At 36.9% G+C, this 18,879-nt stretch overlaps 1 protein-coding gene across 1 annotated transcript in view; it reads right to left on the bottom strand.

The window, feature by feature from the left end:
* The window catches only part of wbp1lb (WW domain binding protein 1-like b), a 43,583-nt gene extending 24,961 nt beyond the window's left edge, over window positions 1–18,622 (bottom strand). Inside the window, exon 1 of the mRNA XM_061988300.2 lies at window positions 18,263–18,622. Coding sequence (XP_061844284.1) covers window positions 18,263–18,349 — 87 coding nt within the window. The 5' untranslated portion in view covers window positions 18,350–18,622. The remainder of the gene's footprint in view (window positions 1–18,262) is intronic.
* Between the last annotated feature and the right edge of the window lie 257 nt (window positions 18,623–18,879).

Raw genomic sequence — 18,879 nt, 5'->3', positions numbered from 1 at the left:
GCTCTCATATTGTTTTTGTTCTGGTCCAATAATTGACGGTAATATTATTTTCTGCATGTTCGTAGTATGCCAGTTAGCTTGTTCTTATACGTTTTGTACTTGTTTTCTACTTCTGTAAATATTTGTGTTGTAAATGAAAGACATAACGGATGTATGATTTCTTTTTCAATGCATTCTAACTCGTAAACAAATGCACTCAAAACTCTGCTTACAATGTACCCTATGTGAGCCGCTCTATTACTATGACCATAAGTAGAAGTGGTAATCTTTGGCACCTCACGATTTGATCACAATTCAAGAGCTACGTTTCGACTAACAATTGACTATTGATGCATCTTTAATTGATGTATGTTGATGGTTTTACATATCTTTGTTTCACTAAATAAGCATTTCACTTGCACTTGTACCTTGTTTGAGTGTTAAATGAAAGTTTAATATTTAAGACATTCAATATCGCTACAAAATTCTTTGCCAATTTTTTTCATGTAATAGCACCAGTGCTACTAGTGAAAAAGCTAAGCATACAGCACTGCTGCTAGGATGTTCATTTATTCCAATTTAGATGAAAAATGAGAAAAGATGGATGGAATCAAGCGTATTTTTGTGTCGTTCTCACCATTACTGGGTGTAAATTGGCTGTCAAAGTGTACAAACTTGCTGGATTACATCCTTGTCCTTCTACGAACCATGTGAGAGGCATGATTTATGATCTACAATAAAGTATAACGAGCAAGGAAACGAGGAAGCAGCTGATCGAGGAAGAAGCTGATCAGTTGATCGTGTCAATATCGGCACACAAGGTCGTGATTGCTGCACCGCTATAATAGTTTGTTTGCGTCAGCGCTCATAAGATGAGTTTTATTTACGTTTATTTCGGAATTAGAATTAGGCCTGGGGGACACATCGATTTTATCGATAAACAAAGTTTTTTTGCAGACAAATAATTAAAAAAAAAGTTCCTCTATGAGTTTCCATCGCCCTCGCTAATGGTAATGAGAGCGAGACGTTTTGTCCAAAGAAAAGCATTTTGCGGCAACATGCGTGGAACAAATGACTGCACCTTACAAAGTTTTAAGAAAGTCAGCAGAACAACAAACTTACTCCAGCATCTGAAACCAAAGCCTCTACTCGAGTGCGATGAGTGTGATATGCAACTCTATAAGCCGAACAAGACTGCAACAACAAACAAACTCCGGTTAAAATGTATCTTACTCCTAAAAGCAGTCGCTCTGCACACCAGCAAGATTTGCGAATGAAAAAGCCTGCCTTTATCCACTTACTAAAACTATAATATGGCCTTCTCAATGTTTTACTTGATTATCTATTTGCATACAATTTGTAATAACACTACATTTTTTTACAGAAGTATTTTTTCAAGACAGAAATGTTACGTTTTCACATAATTAATCTCAATATTGGAGATTATTTTTTATGTGCATGCAATGTGCAATGCTACATTTTGGAACCAGAAGTATTTTATTTGAGACAGTTTTCCAGAGGAAGCAAATATTTTTTTTTTTTTTAATTATTACATAAAATATACAAAAACTAGAATTTGCTAAGGGTAAGATGCAGTGTATGCAATGTCATTTCAAACTAACAGTTTTTTTTAATCAAATAAAAGAAAAACTTCTTTTGGATTATCTATGTCTGTTGTATTAATTTCTTTAAAACGTTGGGAAAAAAATCTGAAACAATTGTAAATCGAATTTTTGTTTTTTAATCTAGTTAGAATGCATAAAAAACAAAACAATTGGCAAAATTCCAAACACAATGTGCTGTTCACCTTTAAAGATACTGGTATGTTGAGTGTACATTTTAAAGCAGGATAGGAATACAATGTAGTCTTGTTACACACACCTCTTCATATGTATTGCATCAGAAAAAGCTAAATGGCAGTTAATACACAATGTACAATATCTAACCTACTCAGTGGCCTAGTGGTTAGAGTGTCCGCCCTGAGATCGGTAGGTTGTGAGTTCAAACCCCGGCCGAGTCATACCAAAGACTATAAAAATGGGACCCATTACGTCCCTGCTTGGCACTAAGCATCAAGGGTTGGAATTGGGGGTTAAATCACCAAAAATGATTCCCGGGCGCAGCACCGCTGCTGCCCACTGCTCCCCTCACCTCCCAGGGGGTGATCAAGGGGATGGGTCAAATGCAGAGGACAAATTTCACCACACCTAGTGTGTGTGTGACAATCATTGGGACTTTAACTTTAACTTTAATTATTGGCCTTGTTGTAAGAAAATGCCCCCTTGACTGCACTTTGGACATACCTGGTTTACAGCACAATTTTTTTTAGGAAAATGCAAGGTCAACAGTAACATTTTGAACAGTGTGAGTTATAATTACATTTTTAGTAAATTAAAATTCTTTATTGGCTACAGTAACATTAATTATTCCAGCTCGAAGCTCCGATCCCCAGATCTACTGAACAATCCACACAAATTGCCTTATCCACTTGTGTTCGTGCTTATATAATACAGTACATATGCCTGATAAAATATTTTTGGTGTAGGGACGGCGTGGCGCAGTGGAAGAATGGCCGTCCGCGACCCGAGGGTCCCTGGTTCAATCCCCACCTAGTACCAACCTCGTCATGTCCGTTGTGTCCTGAGCAAGACACTTCACCCTTGCTCCTGATGGGTGCTGGTTAGCGCCTTGCATGGCAGCTCCCTCCATCAGTGTGTGAATGTGTGTGTGAATGGGTAAATGTGGAAGTAGTGTCAAAGCGCTTTGAGTACCTTGAAGGTAGAAAAGCGCTATACAAGTACAACCCATTTATCATTATTTATTTATTTAACACTTAAACTGTGACGAAGTGTAGGAGCGAGGTATCTGGACAAACTGGATTCCACCATCCATCATCCGTCAGGCAACAGTGTACTCGCTGTATTATTAAACTCTGTAAACCCTCCAAATTACAGGCTGTTGAAAACGAGGAGACAACAAGGACAGTACCAAAGTCCCTGCCATCTAATACTGTTGCTTAATGAAAGTGGATCAAGTTAGGTAATCCCTGACTTGATTACACATTCATAGTGGACCCACTTATTTAAAGCTTTTATTTATTATGCTGTATAAAAGGTGCTTTTATAGTCAAGGTTATTTTCAACTTCAAGGGGAACTGCCCTTTTTTTTGTAATTTTGTCTATGATCGTTTACAATTATAAAAGGCATGACGAATTGATTTTTTTTAATGCATTCTAAATATTAAAAGGATTCGATCAAAAGTCTGCTTACAATAGAACCTGTGGAAGTTGTTTAATTTTGCCTATAGAGCCCTTAAAAAAACATCCAAACACCTCCATTATGGTTTTATACAGTATACATGATGTAAGTATATATATAATGTAGTAACGGGCACATTTATAACATTTAATATGTACGTGTTTTGATCATCTTAAGAATATGCGGTGCAATAATTTTAAAAAACGCATCACGTTGTTTGCTTTTTTTCTATTCCATCACTAATTTCTTCTGCTGACTGCAGACTTTGAGAGCCACCAAACATGATAAAACATCACTTACTGTACAAAGAATGCTGCCATTACAATGCCGACTGCTGGGATGTTCATATATTTCCATTTACATGAAAAACGTCCCATAATCCTTGCAAAAAAACGGTGTGTGGTGTGGGGAGAACAAACGCGTTTTGTGTCGTTCGACAGTTCCAGGTCCTAAATGGCGGTCAAACTTGTCGGATTATAGTCTCAGCCACCTACTTTCCAGGTGAGAGGCATAATTTATGATCTACAAAAAACTTAGAGAGCAGGGAAGCGACCCCTCAATGATGTAAACATAGAGACAAGCAGAAGTGATTATGTCGCCGCTAGAAATAGTTTGTCTGCGTTAGCGCTTACAATAACAATATCACCAATATTGGTTAATATTTAAGTCACGGAATTTAAATTGAGTATTGTTGGCGCTTTTTCAATGGTTATCGGATTATATGGGCGGAATAGTGGAGCTTCTATTGGCTCCAATACAAACTGACTATTATTTACATTTAATATTTAGAATGCATTAAAAAAAAATCTGTCGTCAAGTCTTTCATAATGATTGTGAACGATAAGTGCAGTTCCCCTTTCACACAATTTGTGAAGTATTTACATTACTAAAAGTAAAAATGTGAATTAACTTTTCTGAAAAACTGCATTTTCCAAACACATAAAAATTTCCATTTTAGACGACATTGCTTCTCAGACAGTAAAAGGTTGAGAGACACGGTGGATGTTCCTGCACAATTCTTTGCACTTAAAAATATTTGTTAGTAGTAATAAATATGATTAAAAACATTTTGCATTATGTTTGTGTTCAATTACAGTAAGTGTATTTATCCTTAACATTCCTGCCAATTCATTTTACACACTTGGACACTTTATTTTTTTGGGACAAATACAACAATATCGTACTGTGGCCTTGGTACCATGATAATATCGTATTTTGAGATTTTGATATCGATACATCCCTAATCCGTATAAGACTAAAAATTATCATCTTTGCAAAGTATCAGAATACAGCTGTTGTAATGGATCTCATCATGTGTACCTAATGTTTCCTGAAACTATCTGTAAATAACGTTCACTTACCAAATCAAGCTGTCAAAGTTAAAAAGGTGACACTGACGTATATTATTAAAATCACAAAATATTGCATTTATCACGTGTAATTGCAGATTACTGTATTTTTCGGACTATAAATTGCTCCGGAGTATAAATAGCACCGTCCGAAAATGCATAATAAATAAGGAAAAAAACAAATAAGTCGCATTTGTTGGGGAAATTTATTTGATAAAACCCAACACCAAGAATAGACATTTGAAAGACAATTTAAAATAAATAAAGAATAGTGAACAACAGGCTGAATAAGTGTACGTTATATGACGCATAAATAACCAACTGAGAACGTGCCTGGTATGTTAACGTAACATATTATGGTAAGAGTCATTCAAATAACTAACATAGAACATGCTATACGTTTACCAAACAATCTGTCACTCCTAATCGCTAAATCTGATGAAATCGTATACGTCTAGTCTCTTACATGAATGAGCTAAATAATATTATTTGATATTTTACGGTAATGTGTTAATAATTTCACACATAAGTCGCTCCTGAGTATAAGTTGCACCCCCGGCCAAACTATGAAAAAAAACTGCGATTTATAGTCCGAAAAATACGGTTGTCACGCGACTTCTTTTGACCGCGCATGCTACTTTCCTCTAGTGCACTGGTTCTTAACCTAGGTTCGATCGAACCCTAGGGGTTCGGTGAGTCGGGCTCGGGGTTCGGCGGAGGTCAAGACACACCCGACTCATCGTGTAAATAAAAACTTCTCCCTATCGGCGTATTACGGATACGGCAACAGCAGAAGTCACACTGATTTGCAGGTGTGTCATTTGTTGTGAGTTTATGCACTGTGTTGGTTTTGTTCTTTGAACAAGGTGATGTTCATGCACGGTTCATTTTGTGCACCAGTAATAAAACATGGTAACACTTTAGTATGGGGAACATATTGACCATTAATTAATTGCTTATTAACATCCAAATTAGTAACATATTGGCTCTTAACTAGTCATTACTAAGTACTTATTAATGCCTTATTCGGCATGGCCTTATTATAACCCTAACCCTATAACCCTGGCCCTAACCCTCTAACCCTAACCAAATAACTCTAAATTAAGTCTTTGTTACTTAGAATATATTCTCCTAGTGTCCAAATAACTGTAAATTAAGTCTTTGTTACTTAGAATATGTTCCCCATACTAAAGTGTTACCAGAAACATATAACTTTGTCTTGAATTTGAAAGAAAACAACATTTTATTTTTCACTAAAGAAGGGTTCGGTGAATGCACATATGAAACTGGTGGGGTTCGGTACCTCCAACAAGGTTAAGAACCACTGCTCTCGTGGATGGTTACCAGAAAAGGGTTGTTATACGGTCAGTGATTAGGTCGATGTGTATGTCAGTAGATTCTGACTGGAGGGGTCGCTGGCAAATTTTTCTTCGAAAACACAACCTGACTGGACTTTAGATTAAATTGTTACCAAGTTTTGAACAACTACAGTAAATGATGAGCATTCAAGTAAACACATTTACAAAAAACTACCGTTTACTGCTTATGCCAAAATATTGGTGTCTGTTTTAAAATTAATTTAAATCGTGCAAGCAAGTAATAACATGTGAATAATCTAAGTACAAACGTGTGAATAATGTGATTCAAACAACGTATCGCTTGACAGCACTACAAGCGTTAAAACAAGCTTGACAGTAAAATGTAGCCAGAGGCATTAATATCACTTGGTGCTTATTTCACAATAGGGTTATTTGGCAAAAGTAATAAGAGGCCTTATTTTTGTCATATTACTCCTTGACCTTCATTCTTATGCAAACTGTATTAATTTAATACAGTATTTTTAGTACCGGAGACTATACAAAAAAATTTTCCCCGGCAAGTCGAGTCAATTCTCCGCACGTGAGCACTGAGACAGTGGCGAAGAAGAGAAAAAAATATGTCAGTGTTTCCATATTTATATATATATATATATATATATTTATATATATATATATATATATATATATATATATATATATATATATATATATATGCAGTACAGGCAAAAAGTTTGGACACACCTTCTCATTTCAATGCATTTGATTTATTTTCATTTACATTGTAGATTGTCACTTAAGGTATCAAAACTATGACACCTGCGAAGTGAAAACCATTTCAGGTGACTACCACTTGAAGCTCATCGAGAGAATGCCAAGAGTGTGCAAAGGAGTAATCAGAGCCAAGGGTGGCTATTTTGAAGAAACTAGAATATAAAACATAATTTCAGTTATTTCACCTTTTTTTGTAACGTACATAACTCCACATGTGTTCATTCATAGTTTTGAGGCCTTCAGTGACAATCTACAATGTAAATAGTCATGAAAATAAAGAAAACCCATTGAATGAGAAGGTGAGTCCAAACTTTTGGCCTGTACTGTATATATAGATAGTAAATCCTAAAACACACGGATTAGATCCAGCTTCAATAAAACTGTCCACGAGTGCCGTGGCTGCTTACTGACTTAACTGTTAATAACACACCACCCCTGGTGTTTTTAGCAAAGAATTACACGTCACACACTCAAACCAGACAAAGAGCTTATTAAACGAGCAGATTAGCACAGTGACTCTGCAGGAGCATTATTCATGATTTAGCCTGATGGTTTTAACACTGTACAGCCAATAGAATAGAATCACCATGAAAACCTACCCAAAAAAACCACCTGGAAAACACAATCAATCAGAGGACTTGATAAAACGTTAGATAAATATACATATTTTTGTTCTGTAAAAAAGGGAAGTTATAAAGCAAGGTTGGTCGACTGAACAAAAGGCAATCGCGCTCTGGTAATCTGACAAAACAGGGAGGTAATCACTGAGCATTGGGAGGGACACACAAACAGCCAACAGTATCAAGTTTGGTTGCACCATCTTGCTGTTGGTTTGCTACATGAAGTGAGAAGAGAAATTTAAAATGACTGCTGCAGAGAGCAAAGAAATTGTCGATAAAACAGAAAGCGTCACCTCAACAGAATGTCAGTTTTTTTAGGATTTTTTCCAAAATGACCGTAGTCCTCCGCCGAGTTTACCTGTTTTCAACCCTTGTCCGTTCTCTATTCGGGTATACGGAAACAACAGGTAGGAACTAAAATGCAGGGCTGTAAAAATAAAATAAATATCAAATGTGCTACTTTAAAATAATAGCAATGTGGTCCAAAAATAGTTAAATAATTACAGCATAGCAAATTCATTTCCATACTTAAATAAGAACAACAGACCAAACTAAATGTTGCATAGCCGTCCGTCCGTACCTTCCTGGAACTAAACCTGCAAAAAATATTTCTTCTCAGGTTTCTCTCTGTTTACATTTTCACACTATGCACTTTTTCATTACACTTTATTAAACATTTTTTACATATTCCTTATGTTTGCACTTTAGGTTTAAGAGGTTATTGTTAAGTCTTTACAGTGATTTTAGAATTGTGTTTGTGTGTTGACATTTCCTTTCTGCCTTGATAGCTGAGGGGATTACAATCAGAGGAAATTTACATTTGAAATAAAAATGTGTACAAAAAATATATGTTTCCCTTGGTCCTTATTTTTAATAAGTCATAAAAAAATATAACAAAATAACGATAGATAGATATAAACAATAACAAGATCTGATAGCTCAGTTACAGCTCTTTTTATTACCAAATCTGTGTTATGTGTGTTTTATGTTGCACGATTGCACCAAGAAAAAGTCCTAGTTTGTGAACCCGTTCTCAAACAATGGCAATAAAACGATTCTGATTCTGATTCTAAAACACTTATGTCGTGATACAGTTTTTAGCCATATCGCCTAGCCTCAATTAATCCCACAAATCCAAAAGAAAACAGGAGAGAATGGTGCCCACTGAACAGGGCATGTGCAAGATATGCTAAACCGGCACAAACATAGCAAGATAGGCCTAAAACTAGGGCTGGGCGATATGGCTGAAAACTGTATCACGATAGAAGTTTTTTATATTGGTCTATATCGATAATTATTGATATTCTTATGACCTGTGGAAAATATAGACCAGGAGAAAAATATAATAAAAGTTAACATTTTTATTTCAAATGTAACGTTCCTCTAATTATAATGCCCTCAGGTATAGAGGCAGACAGGAAATTAAATGTCAATATAAGCATGGGAAACACTAAATTTAAATACAATTCTAAAATCACGATAAACTTTAACCTCTGTAAGGTGCAAACCAAAAGAATATGTAAGAAATGCTTAAAGTGTAAGGAAATAGCCTAAAGTGTGAAAATGTAAACAGAGAAAGCTGAGAACAAGTATTTGCAGGTTTACAGTCAGGAAGGTACATCTCTGTGTTACATTCAATTTGGTCAGTTATTTTTTATTTAAGTATGGAAATTAATGTTATACGGTAATTATTTAAATATTATTTGACCAAATTATTGTTTTAAAGTAGCAAATTTCTTATATTCTGTCATTTGTTTGAGTTATGCAGTCCTGCACTTTAGTTCCTACCTGATATTTCTATACATCCGAATAGGGAACGGACGTCGGTTGAAATGAAAAGATGAGTGCGGCAAAGGACTACAGGATTTTAGACAAAACAATTTAAAAACTGCTATACTGTCAACGTGACTTTATCTACAATTTTTTCGCTCTCTGCAGCACTCATCTTAAGTTTATTTTCTCATTCAACAGCGAGACGACGCAACCAAACTGATATTTGATACGGTTTCACGATTTAGTTGTTTAGAATGTCCCTCCCATTGCTCACTGACCACCTCCTGTTTTGTTAGCTTACCAAACCGGAGTGCCTTTGTTCATGCAACCAACCATGCTTAATTTCTTCTGGTTTCTTTCCGACCAAAAAAAATATACATTTATTGAGCGTTTTATCGAACGCATTTTACATTGATATGGATGACTTGTCTATCTCAATTTATATTGATATTGTTTAATCGGCCCAGCCCTACTAAAAACAGACGGCCGGTGCGACTGTGGTGAACCCTGGTAAGACAGTCACCACAATGTTCTTTAAGCCAGGTCCGTGTCACAAACGACGACCTGAAAAAAGCCACACCATTGGCCAAGACTTGGCTATCTCGTCTAATAAAATATGATGATGAGCCTGATGGTTACATTTTTTTCACTGATTGCTGTCAAGTGACAGTAATAGACTAAAAATCTTAATAGTCATCTTAAGCTAAAAAAATAAAAACTATAGTTAGATTCTCTCGTTCCTTATCACTTGCATGAAAAGCTGAGTGAAGAAACAAAAGACAGCTATAAGAATTTAAGGGGATATGTTGTACAAACCCCAAAACCAGGGAAGTTGGCACGTTGTGTAAATGGTTAATAAAAACAGAATACAATGATTGGCAAATGCTTTGCAACCTATATTCAATTGAATAGACTGCAAAGACAAGATACTTAATGTTCAAACTAGAAAACTGTTATTTTTTGCAAATATTAGCTCATTTGGAATTTGATGCCTGCAACATGTTTCAAAAAAGCTGGCACCAGTGGCAAAAAAGACAGAGAAAGTTGAGGAATGAGGCTGATAGACCGATAAAATATAGATGATATTGTGTCACGTACTGTAAACAGATAATGTCAAATCTGTTTACGGCTGAGTTGTGTTTCATGACTACCACTAAAAAGGACGCTAAATTCAGGCTCACTAACCAATAAAACATGTGCACGACAAGACAACTTGCAGGATATCCTAATTTGGCTGTGTGTGCACATGATAATAAGCAAATATGGATGCTGCACGTGATACAACAGGTGATGAACAAAAATAACTGCTGTCCTTTTGCCTGTGGATGCCCACAAACACTTCACTTGGACCGTGGACAATAAGGAGTACTAACATTTTGGAGAACTTCAAACTCTTCTGATGACAAGTCAAGGCCAACAAAGAAAGGTTAAAATTAGCAAAAAAAATGATATATTTCACATTATGAAGAGAAATTCAATTAAACACTTTTTTAGCAGAACGAGACCGATACATTCCATTATGCTGACATGAAGTCGTAACATTTAGACTGTAAAAGGCCATGTAGCACAGTGGTAAAAATACCCCTGTGCCAACTTTTTTGCAATGTGTTGCTGCCATTAAATTGTAAGTTAATGATTTTTTGCCAAAAAAAATTTTGTTTCTCAGTTCGAACATTAAACATCTTGTCTTTGCAGTCTATTCAATTGAATATAAGTTGAAAAAAGGATTTGCAAATCATTGTTTTCTGTTTTTATTTACGATTTACACAAAATGCCAACTTAACTGGTTTTGGGTTTTCTACAATCTTCCTGTTAAACAGCAATATGGAACACAACACCCTCACGAGTATGTTTTCCGAACAGTAGATGTGCCTTTGGAAGATCCATTTTTAATAAAGGGCGGAATGACGGACACAAGAAAGCTAGTAAAAGTTGATGATCATCTATAATGGTGGTAACTAATTATAGTAATGAGGCTGATAGACCGATAAAATACATATGATATTGTGTCACGTACCGTAAACAGATAGTCAAATCTATCAAGGACCATGGAAGGCGGCCTGAGCTGTGTTTCATGACTACCACTAAAACTCATGAACTAATAACACGTGCACGACAAGACAATTTGCAGGATATCCTAATTTGGCTGTGTGTGCATATGATAATAAACAAATATGGATACTGCACGTGATACAACAGGTGATGAACAAAAATAACTGCTGTCCTTTTGCCTGTGGATGCCCACAAACACTTGACTTGGACTGTGGACAGTAAGGAGTACTAACATTTTGGAGAACTTCAAACTATACTGATGACAAGACAAGGCCAACAAAGAAGGGTTAAAATTTGCAAAAAAAATTACATATTTCACATTATGAAGAGAAATTAAATTAAACACTTTTTTAGCAGAACAAGAGTGCTAACTTGACCAATACACTCCATTATGCTGACATGAAGTTGTCATATTTAGACTAGGGCTGAAACGACGCGTCGACATAGTCGACGTCATCGGTTACGTAAATACGTCGAGGACGTTTTTGTTCGTCGACGCGTCGCATATTTACGTCACACTACCGTCATGGCGGAGCGCAAAGCAGACGATGCGAGCGGTGCGAGCGAGGGGAAAAAAGCACGCCAAAAGTCGTCAAAAGTGTGGGAGTATTTCAATAAACGGCCTAAGAAGAAACGCTACTTTTACTCCGCTACTTTTATCTACATTCAGCTCGCTACTCGCTACTAATTTTTATCGATCTGTTAATGCACGCTTTGTTTGTTTTGGTCTGTCAGACAGACCTTCAAAGTGCCTGCCTTACTGGTGACGTTTCACTTCGTTCCACCAATCAGATGCAGTCACTGGTGACGTTGGACCAATCAAACAGAGCCAGGGGTCACATGACCTGACTGGCTCCGAGCTAACTTCGGGTGTTACCATTTAGTGGTCAATTGTACGGAATATGTACTGTACTGTGCAATCTACTAATAAAAGTTCCAATCAATCAATCAAAAGTGTGAAGGAAAAAAGACCCTTTTTTTATTTCAACCGTAAAGACTGACTGCACAGTTCCTGTCTTCACAATAAAAGTCCCGCTCCATCGCGCCTGCGCTTTCAAAATAAGAGTCTCCGAAAGCCAGCGCAAACAAGCTAGCAAGCTACGGAGTTTGCCGCCAATGTATTTCTTGTAAAGGGTATAAAAACGAATATGGAAGGTGGACAAATAAGATGCCAAATAACAACCACTTTCATGTGGTATTAGACAGAAAGGAGGAACTTTTTTTCTCCTCCATTTGAAAACGTGGACGTTACCAGCACTGCTTCCTGATTACAATCAATGCAAGTCATCAGAATCAGGTAATACACCAACTTATATTCTTGTCTTCATGAAAGAAAGGAATCTATATGTTAAACATGCATGTATAATTATTAAAACACCTTTAACATGTAAACAAAAACGGCAAAATAAATAAATATAAATTATATACTGTATATATCAATGTATATATCAATGTATGTATATATATATATATATATATATATATATATATATATATACATATATATATATATATATATATATATATATATATATTTATGTGTGTATGTTACTCAGTACTTGAGTAGTTTTTTCACAACATACTTTTTACTTTTACTCAAGTAAATATTTGGGTGACTACTCCTTACTTTTACTTGAGTAATAAATCTCTAAAGTAACAGTACTCTTACTTGAGTACAATTTCTGGCTACTCTACCCACCTCTGCTAATAATGTTGTTGTATGCACACTGTGTCGAGCGGAAATGGCCTATCATAGCAGCACAACGGCAGCGTTCTTGCCATCACCATCAACTAGTCAATCGTCCGCGTGAGTATACGTTGTCATCATTACACAAAAACATGAATGTGTCATTTGTATCTGCGTTGTAAATTCATAAACTAAAGCACCGTTTTGCTCTGAGAGGAGCGTTTGGCGTGCCTGTTCAGTGTTTACAAAGACGCGCTCCTCTTTAACGCTAACGTTAATTAGTTGTGCAAATACCTTTTACAACATTAACAATTACGTATACTATGTACAAACGAACAATTAACTTTCACTTTAATCATACTATCATTGTTGTGTTATTAAGCAAAATAAGCAAAAGTTTTACTTTTGTTGAAATGTTTACACTGTTACAGAATATTTCGTTTTGCACTTTTTTGTATTGGATGTTTATCTTTATTTTTGCACATTTTAGCAAATAAGCAATACTTTTACTTTTGTTGAAATGTTTACACTGTTACAGAATATTTCCGTTTTGCACTTTTTTGAATTGGATGTTTATCTTTATTTTTGCACATTTTAAAGCAAAATAAGCAATACTTTTACTTTTGAAATGCTTATACTATTGCAGAATATTAAGATTTGCACTGGATGTTTACTTTTATATTTGCACATTAAGAGCAAATAAGCTACTTTTAATTTTGTTAAATGTTTACATTATTACAGAATATTTTGTCATGTTGTTGTCAATGTTGACTGAGTGGCCATACTTTTTTTTTTGTAAATAAAAGCCATGCCTTTTGAAAAAACTGGCCTACATTTATTTTTTCATCTTCATTTTAAATAAAAAAAATAATCGGTAAAAGGAAAAATAATCTATAGATTAATCGAAAAAAATAATCTATAGATTAACCGATTAATCGAAAAAAATAATCTATAGATTAATCGATAGAAAAATAATCGTTAGCTGCAGCCTTAATTTAGACCAATGTTTTTCAAACACTGTGGTAGATTATGTAATTTCACCTAAATGGGTTAAACATATTTTTTTACAAACCAGTAATTATAATCTGAAAATAATGTGCCGTTGTTGAGTGTCTGTACTGTCTAGAGCTCGGCAGAGTAACCGTATAATACTCTTCCATGTCCGTAGATGGCATCAGGTAGCTAATTGCTTTGAAGATGTCGGGAACGATGACGATGGTTTGTCGTGATCATAATATGCAGACGACAGCGGGAAGCAGCGTGCAGGTCAAAAGCTATCTAATGCTTAAACCAAAAATAAACAAAAGGCGAGTGCTGCTAAGAAAAGGCATTGAAGCTTAGGGAAAGCTATGCAAAACAAAACCAAAACTTAACTGGCTATAAATTAAACAAAAACAGAATGCTGGACGACAGCAAAGACTTACAGCGTGTGGAGCAGAGACGGCGTGCACAAAGTACATCCGTACATGACATGACAATCAACAATGTCCCCACAAAGAAGGATAGCGTCCGCACAACTTAAATTGTCTTGATTGCTAAAGCAAAGCAGGTGCGGGGAATAGTGCTTAAAAGGAAGACATGAAACTGCCAACAAAACAGGAAAAGCCACCAAAATAGGAGCGAAAAACTAGAACTAAAACACTACGCACAGGAAAACACCTAAATAACTAAAAATAAGTCACGGCGTGGTGTGATAGGGAGTGACAGTAGACCTACTTTGAGACAAGAGCTGTTGCATAGTTGGTTATGGTTTAAAGTAGGGCTGCAACTAACAACTAATTTGATAATCGATTAATCTGTCGATTATTACTTCGATTAATCGATTAATAATCGGATAAAAGAGACAAACTACATTTCTATCATTTCAAGTATTTTATTGGAAAAAAACAGCATACTGGCACCATACTTATTTTGATTATTGTTTCTCAGCTGTTTGTAAATGTTGCAGTTTATAAATAAAGGTTCATATATTAAAAAAAAAAAAAAAAAGAAAAAAAAAAGTAGCCTGCGCATGGGCATAGCATAGATCCAACGAATCGATGACTAAATTAATCGCCAACTATTTTTATAATTGATTAGTTGTTGCAGCCCTAGTTTAAAGTCATATTCAACGATTGCGAGAACAACTTTTTACTGTCAATATCGACTACTGAGTCTCATTTTTAAAAATAATTTCTGCTGGTGGTGTGCCTCTGGATTTTGTCAATGAAAAAAATGTGCCTAGGCCTGAAAAAAGGTTGAAAAACGGTGATTTAGACAACACTGGGGATTAAGAAAGATGAAAATTCACAGCACATATTTAATGTTACACAACAAAAATTTGCATAGACTAAAATAGGAGTGCACTGGCATAGTATTGACAAGCACGTCTAAAAAAACAAAAACTTTTTGGGAATGTACACAACTTCTGCATCAACACGTCTATGCATGTACACTCAAAAATAAAGTTAATGCGAGTTTCCTGAGGCCAGTTAATTGAAATACCACAACACTGGATATTGTTCAGATAAGTTAAATTCAAGAATTTTCACACAAAGCAACACTGGAGGTGACTATGACTGCATACTAGGTCGCGTTGCGCCGGCGGACGGAAGGGGTCTTAAACGACCATTGTGTGTAGGTGGACAAGGATAAGGTTAGGTGGGATTTATCCTGGATAACCTTAGCCGGTTTAGGGACCATAGTAGTTATAGTTGTCTTCAGGGGGCCGCTTGTATAATCGCCTCATCATATTATTACACAATTGCGATGCATTTGCCTATTTAGATTTTTGTACATCCAAATTGGTGGATAACTTGCTTTGAAATCATAAGTCAAAATTTTAGAGGTACACAACAAACATTTGCATGGACTAAAATAGGAGTGCACTGGCATAGTGTTGACAAGCATGTCTAAAAAAACAAAACATTTTAGGGAATGTAAACGACTTCTGCATCAACACGTATATACATAGACACTCAAAAAGAAAGTTAATGCGACTTTCCCGAGGCAAAAAGCAACAAAACAACACCATAACAAGGCCCTGAGTCCTCAAGGCTTCCGATGCTAGGTGAGTTAGCTACTGCTACTAGAGAGCGTGCATTCTTCTTTTCGACAGGACAGTGTCTCTTAAAGCTATCCAATCATTAACGCCATTATAAGATTTGATTAATTTATGATGGCTCAGGTGTGATTCACTACAATAGGGCCCCACAGCACACTGGATTCCAGTTAATTGAAATACCACAACACTGGATATTGTTCAGACAAGTTCAATTTAAGAACTTGCACACAAAGCAACACTGGAGGTGACTATGACGGCCTACTAGGTTGCGTTGCGCCGGCGGACGGAGGGGGTCTTAAACGACCATTGTGTGTATGTGGACAAGGATAAGGTTAGGTGGGATTTACCCTGGATAACCTTAGCCAGATTAGTGTAGAAGGAGCCATAGTAGTTATGGCTGTCTTCAGGGGGCCGCTTGTATAATCGCCTCATCACATTATTACACAATTGTGATGCATTTGCCTATTTATATTTTTGTACAACTAAATTGGTGGATAACTTGCTTTGAAATCATAAGTCACATTTTTGATGTTACACAACAAACATTTGCATGGACTAAAATAGGAGTGCACTAGCATAGTATTGACAAAGACGTCTAAAAAAACTAACATTTTTAGGGAATATAAAAGACTTCTGCATCAACACGTATATACGTAGACACTCAAAGATAAAGTTAATGCGACTTTTCCGAGGCAAAAAGCAGCAAAACAACACCATAGCAAGGCCCTGAGTCCTCAAGGCTTCCTATGCTAGGTGAGCTAGCTACCGCTACTATAGAGCGTATATTCTTCTTTTCGACAGGACAGTGTCTCTTAAAGCTATCCAATCATTAACAACATTATAAGATTTGATTAATTTATGATGGCTCAGGTGTGATTCACTACAAAAGGGCCCCACGGCACACTGGATTCCAGTTAATTTAAATACCACAACACTGGATATTGTTCAGATAAGTTAAATTTAAGAACTTGCACACAAAGCAACACTGGAGGTAACTAGGACCGGACGGAAGGGGTCTTAAACGACCATTGTGTGTATGTGGACAAGGATAAGGTTAGGTGGGATTTATCCTGGATTAGTGTAGAAGGGGCCATAGTAGTTATGGCTGTCTTCAGGGGGCCGCTTGTACAATGGCCTCATCATATTATTACACAATTGCGATGCATTTGCCTATTTAGATTTGTGTACATCCAAATAGGTGGATAACTTGCTTTGAAATCATAAGTCACATTTTTGATGTTACACAACAAACATTTGCATGGACTAAAATAGGAGTGCAACACGTCTAAAAAAACTAAAAATTTTTGGGAATATAAACGACTTCTGCATCAACACGTATATACGTAGACACTCAAAAATAAAGTTAATGCAACTTTCCCGAGGCAAAAAGCAACAAAACAACACCATAGCAAGGCCCTGAGTCCCCGAGGCTTCCTATGCTAGGTGAGTTAGCTACTGCTACTAGAGAGCGTACATTCTTCTTTGACAGGACAGTGTCTCTTAAAGCTATCCAACCATTAACGCAATTATAAGATTTGATTAATTTATGATGGCTCAGGTGTGATTCACTACAAAAAGAGCCCCACGGCACACTGGATTCCAGTTAATTGAAATACCACAACACTGGATATTGTTCAGATAAGTTAAATTTAAGAACTTGCACACAAAGCAACACTGGAGGTGACTAGGACCGGACGGAGGGGGTCTTAAATGACCATTGTGTGTATGTGGACAAGGATAAGGTTAGGTGGGATTTACCCTGGATAACCTTAGCCGGCTTAGTGTAGAAGGGGCCATAGTAGTTATGGATGTCTTCAGGGGGCCGGTTGTATAATCGCCTCATCATATTATTACACAATTGCGATGCATTTGCCTATTTAGATTTTTGTACATCTAAATTGGTGGATAACTTGCTTTGAAATCATAAGTTACATTTTTATTGTTACACAACAAACATTTGCATGGACTAAAATAGGAGTGCACTAGCATAGTATTGACAAACACGTCTAAAAAAACTAACATTTTTAGGGAATATAAACGACTTCTGCATCAACACGTATATACATAGACACTCAAAAATAAAGTTAATGCGACTTTCCTGAGGCAAAAAAGCAGCAAAACAACACCATAGCAAGGCCCTGAGTCCTCAAGGCTTCCTATGCTAGGTGAGTTAGCTAGCGCTACTATAGAGCGTATATTCTTCTTTTCGACAGGACAGTGTCTCTTAAAGCTATCCAACCATTAACAACATTATACATTATGTGTCCTGTCACGCAACGGCAGCTAGCTTTACGTTTGACGAAGGAGTGAATGTTTACATCGCCAGCATGCTAACAGTAAGTTAGCCAGGTAAACTAGCAGCTAGCATGCTAGCATCCCTGTCCGAGCCCGACGTGTTTACGGCAGCTTACCCTTTCCGTGGTGGCGGCCGTGGGGGTGACAGGCGCGGCGTTGTGCAAAAACAATCCCATTTTAAGAGCCACACACGCGCCTCTCATGCCTCCCGAAAAAAGTTGCGACAACTACGGGAAAAAACATCCACTTCACATTCGAACCCCCTCCACTAATTCGCCGGCGCCGACGCGCGGAAGGGCGGCTGAGTGCGCTCACTCCCCGGCATGGTGGGTGCAGTGGATAAGGCACACGGAGGGAGCAACTGGTGAAGCTCCGCTTCTTCAGCTGTTACACAATCTGTTCCTTCCGCGTGAGGGCTTGGCCTGCGTGTGCTGGGTGTGGCGTGGTCGCCTCCACCCGGTCCACGTGCGCAACGTGAATGGCTCGCAGCTGCGTGGATGGCTTACCGGTTTCACGGACTCAAGCGCCATTGGACAGCGCGGCGTTGGCCGACCAATCACAAATCAATGCGTCTTTTCCGCATGATCTGAAGCAGGGGTGACAGACTCCTTTTCATTGAGGGCCACTTTATATAGTAGTTATGGCTGTCTTCAAGGGGCCGCTTGTAACAGTGATCAATCAATCAATCAATCAATCAAAGTTTATTTATATTAGTGTTTTTCAACCTTTTTTG

The sequence above is a fragment of the Nerophis lumbriciformis genome, linkage group LG27 (genome assembly GCF_033978685.3).
Source record: "Nerophis lumbriciformis linkage group LG27, RoL_Nlum_v2.1, whole genome shotgun sequence".
Taxonomy (NCBI): domain Eukaryota; kingdom Metazoa; phylum Chordata; class Actinopteri; order Syngnathiformes; family Syngnathidae; genus Nerophis; species Nerophis lumbriciformis.
The sequence above is the reverse complement of the archived record's forward strand: the minus strand, read 5'-3'. Positions and strand labels throughout refer to the sequence as shown.